Below are 12864 nucleotides of genomic sequence, written 5' to 3'. Positions count from 1 at the left end.
TTCAACTCTGTTGCTTGCCAGGGATGTATGCCTAGGAAGCATGTGGAATTGTAGAATTGGGACCCCGAGAGTCACCTAGTCCAACCTGTTTAGCTATTGGAAGATGGCTCTCCAAAGCAGCCTGTTCGGACCCTGTTTTATGCTGGCCTGTCACGACTCCCTGCCAAAGGGCAATGTGAATTGTAGTTTGGTGAATATGCCTCAGTGCTCCGACGCACTGAATTAAAGTCCTGTGCTGGCAAGGGGGATTAAGAGCAACGCCTGAACCCATGGTATATCTGGGTTGGTCACCCGGTGATTTGAGTGTCACAATCCTGTTCTGATCCAAAAAGGAGATATGTTTCCATTGGCTTCCCTGATCTCTCTAGGTCGGGCATGGCCAAACTTGGCCCTCCAGCTGTGGTGTAGTGGTTAAGAGCGGTAGTCACGTAATCTGGGGAACCGGGTTCGCGTCTCCGCTCCTCCACATGCAGCTGCTGGGTGACCTTGGGCCAGTCACACTTCTGTGAAGTCTCTCAGCCCCACTCACCTCACAGAGTGTTTGTTGTAGGGGAGGAAGGGAAAGGAGAATGTTAGCCGCTTTGAGACTCCTGAAGGGGAGTGAAAGGCGGGATATCAAATCCAAACTCTTCTTCTTCTTCTTCTTTTGGGACTACAACTCCCACCATCCCTAGCTAACAGGACCAGTGGTCAGGGATGATGGGAATTGTAGTACCCAAACAGCTGGAGGGCCAAGTTTGGCCACGCCTGCCATAGGTGAAAAATCGGATAAAGCTGTGAAGCTCATAGGAAGAACTTCCTGATATTAAGAGCTGTTCGACAGTGGAATTTGCTGCCAAGGAGTGTGGTGGAGTCTCCTTCTTTGGAGGTCTTTAAGCAGAGGCTTGACAACCATATGTCAGGAGTGCTCTGATGGTGTTTCCTGCTTGGCAGGGGGTTGGACTCGATGGCCCTTGTGGTCTCTTCCAACTCTAGGATTCTATGATTCATGCAGCTCATCCTCCCTTTAAAAAAAAATTGTATGCCCAAAGCAAATCACACAATATAAATCTAGTGTGGAACAAAGCAGAGTTGGATCAAGACAGTGGATTCCAATCTGTGGATTTTCAGCAATCCAAGAGTTGTTGTTTGGGGCCTTTACCCCTTGCTGCTTGCTCTGTGACAACCCTCGTAAACCCTGGCAAATTCGTCATCCCGTGGTATCCTACAAGGATCATTTGGGGTTCTAGCAAGGGCACGTAGTCGCAGCTGCACAGAGGAAGGCGAGCCCGGCAGCCGTTCACCATAAAATATGAAAAAGGCCTGCCCTTTCCCTCTGACAGCGGTTTATCACACGGATAGTCTGAATCACTATAAGTAGGTGCAATAAATGCGAAGCTGCTGTTCATGAGTACCGTATTTTTCCGTGTATAAGACGACCCCATGTTGAAAGGTAAAGGGTAAAGGGACCCCTGACCATTAGGTCCGGTCATGGCTGACTCTGGGGTTGTGGCGCTCATCTCGCTCTATAGGCCGAGGGAGCCGGCGTACAGCTTCCGGGTCATGTGGCCATCAGGACTAAGCCGCTTCTGGTGAAACCAGAGCAGCGCACGGAAACACCATTTACCTTCCCACCAGAGTGGTACCTATTTATCTACTTGCACTTTGACGTGCTTTCAAACTGCTAGGTTGGCAGGAGCAGGGACCGAGCAACGGGAGCTCACCCCGTCGCAGGGATTCTAACCGCCAACCTTCTGATCTGCAAGTCCTAGGCTCTGTGGTTTAACCCAGAGCGCCACCCGGATCCCTTGCAACCCCATGTATAATACGACCCCTATTTTTTCTAACCCCAAAATTAAGAAATTAAGTTTTTTAGCTTTTGGGGAGGGCAGAAGAGGTCACTTCCACCAATCGCTCACCCACCTGCTCACAGCCACTGCCGATCGCACACCTCGACGCAGCCACCAATCGTCTGCCCGCTCGCCACCACCTGAACAATATAGCGTAACACGATGGCCAATAACAATGGCACCAAGCGCTATTTATAGACTAATACAAATAAGCAGAAATTACAATCAAAGTCTCTAAATCTTCTTTGCCACTCAAGCTAGAATAATTCAAAAGCGCAATATATACATAATCCGTCACAAAATATCGCCGGAACAGAGTTTCCGGATAACCAGTCTGTTTTGTTCAATGCTTCATCAGCCAATCCTGATCAATTCTTCATCAGCCAGACTTGTAAGGATTAATATGAGAAGGATGCAGTTCAATTTCTTAACAAGCCAATCTTAGATAAAGGTAAAGGGACCCCTGACGATTAGGTCCAGTCATGTCCGACTCTGGGGTTGTTGCGCTCATCTTGCTTTATTGACCAAGGGAGCCGGCGTACAGCTTCCGGGTCATGTGGCCAGCATGACTAAGCCGCTTCTGGCGACCCAGATCAGCGCACAGAAACGCTGTTTACCTTCCCGCTGGAGCGGTACCTATTGATCTACTTGCACTTTTGACGTGCTTTCGAACTGCTACGTTGGCAGGAGCAGGGACCGAGCAACGGGAGCTCACCCCGTCGCGGGGATTTGAACCGCCAACCTTCTGATCAGCAAGTCCTAGGCTCTGTGGTTTAACCCACAGCGCCACCCGCGTCCCACAAATACAAACGCTGTAGAAAAAATGCTGTGGATCAGCGCTCATATGATACCAACATATGAAGGGGTTTTTTTGGCGGGGGGGGGGGCACTTTTAAACATATTTTCCAGTTCATTGTAGATTATTTCCCCATACTCTTTTACCCTTTTACAAGTCCAGTGATGACCACTTTTTAAAACATGAGCAGCAAATTTCTATGCAGGCGACTCCCTGAACGTGGTGGAAGTCTTCGACCCCATTGCCAACCACTGGGAGAAGTGCCAGCCAATGACGACGGCCCGCAGCCGGGTGGGCGTCGCCGTGCTGAACGGGCTCTTGTACGCCATTGGTGGATACGACGGGCAGCTGAGGCTGAGCACTGTGGAAGTTTACAACCCAGAGACAGATTCCTGGTCCAAAGTGGGAAGCATGAACAGCAAACGAAGGTGAGTGAAGATAATAACAATAACAACAATTTATTATTTATATCCCACCCATCTGGCTGGGTTTCCCCAGCCACTCTGGGCAGCTTCCAACAAAATGTTTAAATGCAATAGTCTATTAAACATTAAAAGTGTGGCTGGAGAAGCCCAGCCAGATGGGCGGGGTATAAATAAATAAATAAATAAATAAATAAATTATTATTATTATTATTATTATTATTATTATTAGCTTCCCTAAACAGGGCTGCCTTCAGATATCTTCTAAAAGTCTGGTAGTTGTTTTTCTCTTTGACATCTGGTAGGAGGGCATTCCACAGGGCGGGTGCCACTAGAAACCAGGCTTCAAGTCCCCCCTCAGCCATATATATATATATATATATATGTTTTCGTAGATTTTCACGGGTACAGGAATGCAGGTTTTGGTGTCCTCGGGTGTCTTCCCGTGTAAAAGTTGGGGTGTCTAGGCGACGTTTCGACGAGGTCTCACTCGTCATCTTCAGGCTGGTGCTTTCGGCTTCTTGTTACTGGAACAGAGCGGGATCTCAGTGTTTGAGTTTCTATAAATACTGTAGAGGGGTGTGGTGTATTGCCTCAAAAGTTCTGGGCAGAGGGGAAGTTCCCAGGCTAGTGTTCTTTTCTTCTTTTGTTCCTTAATTACTTGAGGGATATCTTGAGTGATTACTTGAGTGATATTCTGAGTACCACTTAGGTGGGTCATTGGGTGTGGATTAGTTGCTAAAGCCTTCGTGTCTTGACCTCTTGAATTTGTGAAGAGTTTTTCTGGGAAGATGGCTGTACTGCACTTAGTTGTGCTTTGGCTTGGCTTCGTGTATAGGGGCGAGCTGTGGTTTTGCGCCTGCCAGACATCTGGAAATTAGCCCTCCCCACAAAAACCGACACCAGATCCAGAGGCACACAGAACGCCACCACCAATCAACCACACCAGACCCAAACCCAGACCCTCTCCACAGATAAATTACAGACACCATCCAGTAACCAAACCATAGTGGCACCTCCGGATGCTGCACCCCCCTGCAATCCCTACACAGATCTGGCTGGCACAGGGCACAAAACCACAGCTCGCCCCTATACACGAAGCCAAGCCAAAGCACAACTAAGTGCAGTACAGCCATCTTCCCAGAAAAACTCTTCACAAATTCAAGAGGTCAAGACACGAAGGCTTTAGCAACTAATCCACACCCAATGACCCACCTAAGTGGTACTCAGAATATCACTCAAGTAATCACTCAAGATATCCCTCAAGTAATTAAGGAACAAAAGAAGAAAAGAACACTAGCCTGGGAACTTCCCCTCTGCCCAGAACTTTTGAGGCAATACACCACACCCCTCTACAGTATTTATAGAAACTCAAACACTGAGATCCCGCTCTGTTCCAGTAACAAGAAGCCGAAAGCACCAGCCTGAAGATGACGAGTGAGACCTCGTCGAAACGTCGCCTAGACACCCCAACTTTTACACGGGAAGACACCCGAGGACACCAAAACCTGCATATATATATATATATATATATATATATATAGTTGTTGTATATATAATGTTGTTGTTGTTTAGTCTTGTCAGACTCTTTGTGACCCCCTGGACCAGAGCACGCCAGGCCCTCCTGTCTTCCACTGCCTCCCGCAGTTTGGTCAGACTCATGTTTGTAGCTTCGAGAACCCTGTCCAACCAATATATATATACAACTTGTTCCCCAGCCACTCTGGGCAACTTCCAACAGAACACTAAAATATAATAACCTATTAAACATTAAAAGCTTCCCTAAACGGGGCTGCCTTCAGATGTCTCCCAGAATGGATTAAGTTCGGGAACCAAGGTTCCACTGTATGGAACATTGCTTTATTTGATATAAGTTGTTTATTTGAAAGTTACGTTTTTATTATGACTTTTTTTGTATCGGATCAGGTTGTTACTATGCATGTGATCTTCGCTGTCTATTTTGGGTTTTTTGTTCAGCTGTTAAACCTCCTTGTGTGTAGCAATAGAGAAAGGCGTATACAAATTAAAAGAAATGAAACAAAACGAAATCTCTGGCACTCTTGCAGCACTTAGAAGAGAAGCAAACATATATGTGCCCACATCTTCCTGTATCTGTGTTAGGAAAATGCTCTGGGGGAATGTCGAGCTGGATTCAATAGTTTAAATTGGAGCCCTCGAGACTCCAGCTCCCATCAGCCTCAGCCAGCATGTCTAGTGGTCAGGGGTGATGGGAGTTGGAAACAGAGCAACGTCTCGAGGGTCACAGCTTCCCCCTCCCCTGGTCTAACCAGTAATAAGTCCAGGGAGGCCAGGACTGTCCCTCAGCCAGCCAGGCGGCAGTTCCAGTGAGTCCGGAAGACGTGAAATAATAATAGTAATAATAGTAGTAGTAATAATAATTATTATTATTATTATTATTATTATTATTTATTATTATTTATACCCCGCCCATCTGGCTGAGTTTCCCCAGACACTCTGGGCGGTTCTCAATCAAGTGTTAAAAACAGTACAGCGTTAAATATTAAAAACTTCCCTGATGTCTTTTGAATGTCAGGTCGTTGTTTATCTCTTTGACATCTGATGGGAGGGCGTTCCACAGGGCGGGTGCCACTACCGAGAAGGCCCTCTGCCCGGTTCCCTGTAACTTGGCTTCTTGCAGTGAGGGAACTGCCAGAAGGCCCTCGGCGCTGGATCTCAGTGTCCGGGCAGAACGATAGGGGTGGAGACGCTCCTTCAGGTAAAGGAAGGGCTTCAGTGTTTTGTGATTCCCACAAGCTCACCAGACAGGCCAAAGCGAGGCAGGCTAGAATGAGGAAGCAGAAGAAACTGGGCCATAGCAATTAGACCAGGGAGAAGTGGAACCAGCCTGTAAGAAAAGCTTGTTGCCGAAAGCAGTCTTAACACCTGGTCCTTGTTTCAGTGCCATGGGGACAGTCGTGCTGGATGGGCAGATCTACGTCTGTGGTGGATACGACGGCACCTCCTCCCTCAACTCCGTGGAGGCCTATTCACCTGAGACGGACAAGTGAGTACATAATATAATAATAATAATTTATTATTTATACCCCGCCCGTCTGGCTGGCTTTCCCCAGCCACTCTGGGCGGCTCCTGGCAGAATATTAAAAACGTGATAAAACATCAAACATTCAAAACTTCCCTAAACAGGGCTGCCTTCGGATGTCTTCTAAAAATCAAAACAAAATAAAAAAATTCCTTCCAGTAGCACCTTAGAGACCAACGAAGTTAGTTCTTGGTATGAGCTTTCGTGTGCATGCACACTTCTTCAGATACCTTCTTTGTGTGCATGCACACGAAAGCTCATACCTAGAACTAACTTCGTTGGTCTCTAAGGTGCTACTGGAAATAATTTTTTTATTTTGTTTAAACTACGGCAGACCAACACGGCTACCTACCTGTTTCTAAAAGCCAGATAGTTGTTTATTTCCTTTACATCTGATGGGAGGGCGTTCCACAGGGCGGGCGCCACCACCGAGAAGGCCCTCTGCCCGGTTCCCTGTAACCCAGGCATAGGGGAACTCGGCCCTCCAGATGTTTTGGGACCACAACTCCCATCATCCCTAGCTAACAGGACCAGTGGATGATGGGAATTGTAGTCTCAAAACATCTGGGTGGCCGAGTTTGCCTATGCCTGCTGTAACATCACTTCTCGCAGTGAAGGAACCGCCAGAAGGCCCTCGGAGCTGGACCTCCGTGTCCGGGCTGGGGGTGGAGACGCTCCTTCAGGTATACAGTGGAGTATGTCTGGACATCTCATCCCTGCCTCTAGCAGCCCAGACGCAAGGTGTGCTTCGAAGCCTTCACCTTAAACTTGGCTGCCACTCAGTTCATTTCATTTTCTGGTCTCTTGCAAAGGTGGATGGTAGTCACCCCGATGAGTTCTAACCGCAGTGCAGCTGGTGTTACCGTATTCGAAGGCAGGATATTTGTATCTGGTGGGCACGACGGACTGCAGATCTTCAACAGCGTGAGTTTTTTTGCTCACCGCACCTCTTACCTTTTCCCCCATTGCGCTGTTTCTTTACTACTTGTGGTGGGCTGTGACATCCTTGTTTCCACCCTTCCAACAGGCCTGTCCGGTAGGCCGGGCCTGGCAGTAACTTGATTCCACAACTCTGATACCGAAACGCAATGCGTTGGCTGTAGGCTTTGCACAGAGGCTCCAGGGCATGGGTCGGCAAACTAAGGCTCTGGGGGCTGGATCCAGCCCAATTGCCTTCCAGATCCGGCCCGCGAATGGTCCGGGAATCACTGTGTGGATTGGCATGGGGATTCTGATTGTTTGGGCTGCGCCATTCCCCCCCCTCCCTCACACACACCGCGGCAGCACCTCCTCTCTCCCTCCTCCTGGCTTCTCCCCTGCAGCCAATCGGAAGCCCCGTCAAAAATTGGTTTCCCAAAATAGTTCGCAAACCGAAACAGTCGCTTCCGGGTTTGCGGCGTTCGGGAGCCAAAACATTCGGGAACTAAGCTGTTTGACTTCCAAGGTACTGCTGTACCTTCCTCAGTGAGTTGTGCAAACTGCTGCTCTGAAGAATGAATGGATGAATTTATTATTTCGGTCACAGACCAGTTCCAGCCCACATACAATATCAAGGAAGTCATATATTTTTATTTTTTTTATGGCTCTGAATAATACTTTTCAAAGGGTGGGCGAGGGGGCAGTGGGGATGGGTTCGTGAAACCAAGGGAGCAGTGCCCCCCCCCTAAAAAAAGTTTGGGAAGGTGGCAACAGGTGGTCCTGTGGGGTTTGTGCTCGCTTGCTCTCCTAATACTAATAATTAATAATAATAATAATAATATTTTATTTCTATCCCGCCCTCCCCAGCCGAAGCCGGGCTCAGAGCGAATAACAATGGTAAAAATAACACAGTTTACATAAAATCAGAATCATTCGATTGAAATACCGCATATACTCGAGTATAGGCCAACTTTTTCAGCACATTTTTAATGCTGAAAAAGCCCCCCTTGGCTTATACTCAAGTGAGGGTCCTTTCGGGCTGCTTGTTCTTCCTCCGCCACTGCTGCCACCACCAGATTTGTGGTGTGAACCGGCTTATACTCGAGTCAATAAGTTTTCCCAGTTTTTTTGTGCTAAAATTAGGTGCCTCGGCTTATATTTGGGTCAGCTTATACTCGAGTATACACGGTACATTCTAAAATCAATTCAGAGTCGAATCAATGGCAACCATTGGGCTAGAGTTCTATGAGGATTACAAAAGGAGGGGATCAGACTGTGCCCTAGCCTGACTCCCTCGCCCTTCCTTCTAGGTGGAATACTACAACCACCACATGGCTTCCTGGCACAACGTTTCCAGCATGCTCAACAAGCGCTGTCGTCACGGCGCCGCCTCCCTGGGCAGCAAGTTGTTTGTCTGCGGCGGCTACGACGGCTCCGGCTTCCTCAGCATTGCCGAAGTCTACAACTCCATGGCGGACCAGTGGTACCTGATCGTCTCCATGAACACCCGGCGCAGCCGCGTCTCCCTGGTGGCGAACTGTGGCCGCCTCTACGCTGTGGGGGGCTACGACGGACAGTCCAATCTGAGCTCCGTAGAAATGTACGACCCGGAAACCAACCGCTGGACGTTCATGGCCCCCATGGTGTGCCACGAGGGAGGGGTTGGGGTGGGCTGCATACCGCTCCTGACTATCTGAGCGGAGGGCGGGAGGTGGCACGAGCCTGCGGCGCCCGAAAGCCAGGACTTCCGCAGCCGGGAGCCTCGCCTCGAGGGGGTGATCTGCAGAGAGACTCGACTTTGACATCGTTTCCAGGTGCTTGGGCCATTGTCATTTGGGAAGCGCACAAACAACCCCATGGATCAGGGCCACGTGGCCGTTGAGCGAGGTCCCGCAGTGTCACGGAGTCTGGAGATTTCAGGCCATGTGAATGAAGCCTCATCTGCCTCTTCCTCCTGGGCTCTGCCAAGCTCCTTCTGTGCCTCCGCTGATGCTGCCTTGATCCCCTTGTGATTGTGCCGTGGGTGTAAGTCTGCTTAGGTCAGGTGGGCTTTTCCTAGGAGTAATAAGACGCTTCTTTCGTCGTGCCCCTTAAAAGCTTGAAAGGGAGCTCCCTTCTCTTCCAGGGCGAGGACAGTACGTTGGCCAGGAAAACACCCACCGTCTTTTATTTCGTGGTCAACACAGAGGTGCAATTATTCCCTCTCCCCAAGGAAAAATGAAGTCATTTTCTGCAGAGAAACACAGTTCAGGAAGAGTCTGCCCCTTCCTACACCTGGCCACTAGGTGGCGCAGATGCACATGCAAAGCTCTGTTTGATGGTTTCCTCTCCTTTTGCTCCAAAGGCAAGGATAGCTCCCCTCTAGCGTTCTAGCTGCGTGCAGAAAGCAAGAAAAGGCTCTCATGTCTTCAGAAACAAAAAGATAGGGCCACGGTGCATTCTGCGTTAAGAGGGAGCGTGTAGCATAAGGGGGCCCAATCCTGTCTCTGGTGAATTCTGAAACAGCAGTAGTTGGCTTGGCATCGTCAACACATCCATACAATTTCCTGGAAACTAGATGTTTCGGCTGAGCCCCGTCATTCCCACAAAGTTGTTCCTGCGCTGCTTGCGGCGACCCTTCACATCAAATCAAAATTCTCATCCCCAGATCTGAGATTTTTTTTTTAGACAGGAAATGCTCTTCCGCTTAGGGCTATCTTTGGAGACGCACAAGCCTTAAGCAAAAAAAGCGTATCTGATTTCTGACAGGGAGGAACTGTGACCACGTCCTTTTGTTCTTGGGGATTTTGAGCTCTCAGATGGTGGTGGTTTGTGCCCTGCAGGCTGTCGGGTGTCTGTTTTGATAGCTGTTGTAGGACATCCGTTTTCTTGCTGTGGAGAGTGAGAAATAGCAGCTTCTAAGAGTAAATGGGAGGTTTACAGATTTATGAGCGAGGGGCAAAACGGCCAGGGAGAAACCTGTGAGTTAGGATAAGTATACACAACCAATTCTTACGGGGGCAACATTTCCTCATGGTGGTCCTTCCTCATCCCACCTCCCCCCCTCAAAATTATCAGCTGTTTATCAGCACAGGGGCTACTTGGTTTTCAGACCAACACCTTCCTTACTCAAAGTCTAGCTTCTACTCTGTCCTCCATCTATGCTAAGCACTATCAGGTTGCCAAATTTCAAGCTGGAAAAAGCTGCGTGTCTTCCCCCTCTCTCTCTCCACCTTTCGAGGAACTGGTAGCATCAAAGCCAAATCGAGGTACTGTTGAATGTGTGTGTGTGTGTGTTTTCAAAACCACTGTAGTTTAACACAGTGGCAATGAGTCAGCTCTGCTGTTCTGCCTCCATCATTCTTCTGTCTGAACATTACACCACTCCAGTTTTGCACAAAGATCGAAAGGCCAGTTGGGTCCTCTGAACCCCACCTCCTTTCCCCCCCCCCTTAAGTTAAATGGGCTGTGCCCCTATCCGTAGGTAGCTTACCTGTTAGAGCTGCTTCCATTTTAGACCGACTCCTGCCACCTACATTCCCGTTGGGGCAAGAGAGATCCCAACATCTTGAAATGAGACGTTTTCACACAAGTGGCTCAGAGGAACTTAACTCAGTTGCAAGACTTGCGAGCTGAAAATTGCAGAGGGAGCGAGTGTTGAATTAACGTACGCTGGATGCGCTTGGGATTTCCATAGCCTGTGATTTTGTGCATGCCCTTCATCCATGAACAGTATTGTGAATTTCCATAACTGCCAGGAGAAAACCGATTTGGGGCAAGAAAATCGAAACGGCGGCGAGAGTCCTGGATCGAGAAGGGGCTTCTGAGCAAACCGGCGAGCCTTTCCGTATAAACGTAACAAGGCCATCCACTTGTGTCAATGTGAAATCATGTACTTTAAAAAAAAAGTGTTGTCCGTTCTTGTGGTGGTTGGTGAAATCCGAGGCAGAGTGAAGGTTAGGTGACGATACCTCTGCTCTCCCTAGCCCAAATATATTTAACTTGAAAGAAACTTTATTTCTCGGCTGCTCGGTCGTTCTTTCTTGTTTCGTGAATGTGGCTTGCCTTCGGCGTATTTTGCCTGCGTTATCTCCCTAAGCCAGTTTACTGAAATCCTTTTGCGGGGTCATTCACATGGTTCAGAAGTCGTAGAAATTACATGGCTATAGATTGCATGGGTGGTGCTGTGGGTTAAACCACAGAGCCTAGGACTTGCCGATCAGAAGGTCGGCGGTTCGAATCCCCGCGGCGGGGTGAGCTCCCGTTGCTCGGTCACTGCTCCTGCCAACCTAGCAGTTTGAAAGCACGCCAGTACAAGTAGAAAAATAGGTACCGCTCCAGCAGGAAGGTAAACGGTGTTTCTGTGTGCTGCTCTGGTTCTCCAGAAGCGGCTGGCCACATGACCCGGAAGCTGTACGCCAGCTCCCTCAGCCAGTAAAGTGAGATGAGCGCCGCAACCCCAGAGTCGGGCATGACTGGACCTAATGGTCAGGGGTCCCTTTACCTTTACCTTTAGATTGCACACTCATTTTTCCATAACTCCAGGTAACTTCAGGGCCATAGTGTAGATTCTCATCTAAGTGTGGAAGTTCCTCTGCATGGCACAGCTGTTTCCCCACCTGGTTCAAACTAGACTCCATCACTGCCCTTGTCCATGTTCCCACAACCACCACCTTGTCCAGTTATACTCATTCCTGTTTTGAGCATTCACTCCCAGGTGTGGGGTCTTCAGTTCCCATACTGAGTAGCAGTCTTGGTCCTCTTCAAGAGAAGATCTCAAGGTGCTTCTTCCCTGCTGTGGGCCATATCTCAGATGGGGTCTGTCAACCTGGGAAGGTATCTGTCACGGTCCAGTTCATGGGCAATCAAAGTCCCAGCAGGGGATATCAGGACCGGGGGCAAGATGGCCGGGTGGGAGCAGGAATGGGAGTCCAGGAGTCCGAGGGTCAGAGAGCCGGGAGTCAAGAAGTCAAGGGTCCGAGGATCAAGAAGCAGGGAGCCAAGAAGCCAAGGATCAGGAAGCAACCACCCCACAGCCAGCTTTTCGCAGGCATGTGCCCCAAAAGCCGATCTGCGGGTCGTTGTGAAGGTACGTTCATACTGTCCTCCGGTACCAAAACCAAGCCACCCACTTCCAGACTCTCACACTCTCCAGGCAACCGTGTTCAGCAGGGATTGGACTGAAAGGGGCTTTTAAGAACAGAGGGACTTTGGGAGGAATTGCAATGGGGCGGGAGAGTATTTCTTGTCTAACGTAGCCTCTGACATTGCTGCTTAATAAGGAAGACCATGACCTTGTAACTCGATGGATGTGTCCCCTGTGGTGGTTACACGTGTAGGGACCTGATGTCTTTACATCAACCACAGTACATGTTGTGTTGTTGTTTAGTCGTTTAGTCGTGTCCGACTCTTCGTGACCCTTGGACCAGAGCACGCCAGGCACTCCTGTCTTCCACTGCCTCCCACAGTTTGGTCAAACTCATGCTGATAGCTTCGAGAACACTGTCCAGCCATCTCATCCTCTGTTGTCCCCTTCTCCTTGTGCCCTCCATCTTTCCCAACATCAGGGTCTTTTCCAGGGAGTCTTCTCTTCTCATGAGGTGGCCAAAGTCTTGGAGCCTCAGCTTCAGGATCTTTCCTTCCGGTGAGCACACAGGGCTGATTTCCTTCAGAATGGATAGGTTTGGTCTTCTTGCACTCTATGGGACTCGACTCTCAAGAGTCTCCTCCAGCACCATAATTCAAAAGCATCCATTCTTCGGCAATCAGCCGTCTTTATGGTCCAGCTCTCACTTCCATACATCACTACTGGGAAAACCAGAGCTTGAACTATACGGACCTTTGTTGGCAAGGTGATGT

The 12864-nt window shown here is 49.1% G+C and overlaps 1 protein-coding gene across 2 annotated transcripts in view; it reads left to right on the top strand.

Moving 5' to 3' along the window:
• The window catches only part of KLHL18 (kelch like family member 18), a 51831-nt gene extending 40809 nt beyond the window's left edge, over positions 1-11022 (top strand). The window contains exons 7-10 of one of the 2 annotated variants that reach the window (XM_083467015.1): positions 2831-3053; positions 5968-6072; positions 6921-7032; positions 8337-11022. In XM_083467015.1, the coding sequence (XP_083323141.1) occupies positions 2831-3053; positions 5968-6072; positions 6921-7032; positions 8337-8723 (827 nt within the window). In that variant the 3' untranslated portion in view covers positions 8724-11022. Of the gene's footprint in view, positions 1-2815; positions 3054-5967; positions 6073-6920; positions 7033-8336 lie in introns of both variants that reach the window. The other variant, XM_083467014.1, reaches the window with a different exon arrangement.
• Positions 11023-12864: the final 1842 nt, after the last annotated feature.

Source organism: Podarcis liolepis (assembly GCF_965112155.1).
Source record: "Podarcis liolepis genome assembly, chromosome: 12".
NCBI classification, from domain to species: Eukaryota; Metazoa; Chordata; class Lepidosauria; order Squamata; family Lacertidae; genus Podarcis; species Podarcis liolepis.
The sequence above is the reverse complement of the archived record's forward strand: the minus strand, read 5'-3'. Positions and strand labels throughout refer to the sequence as shown.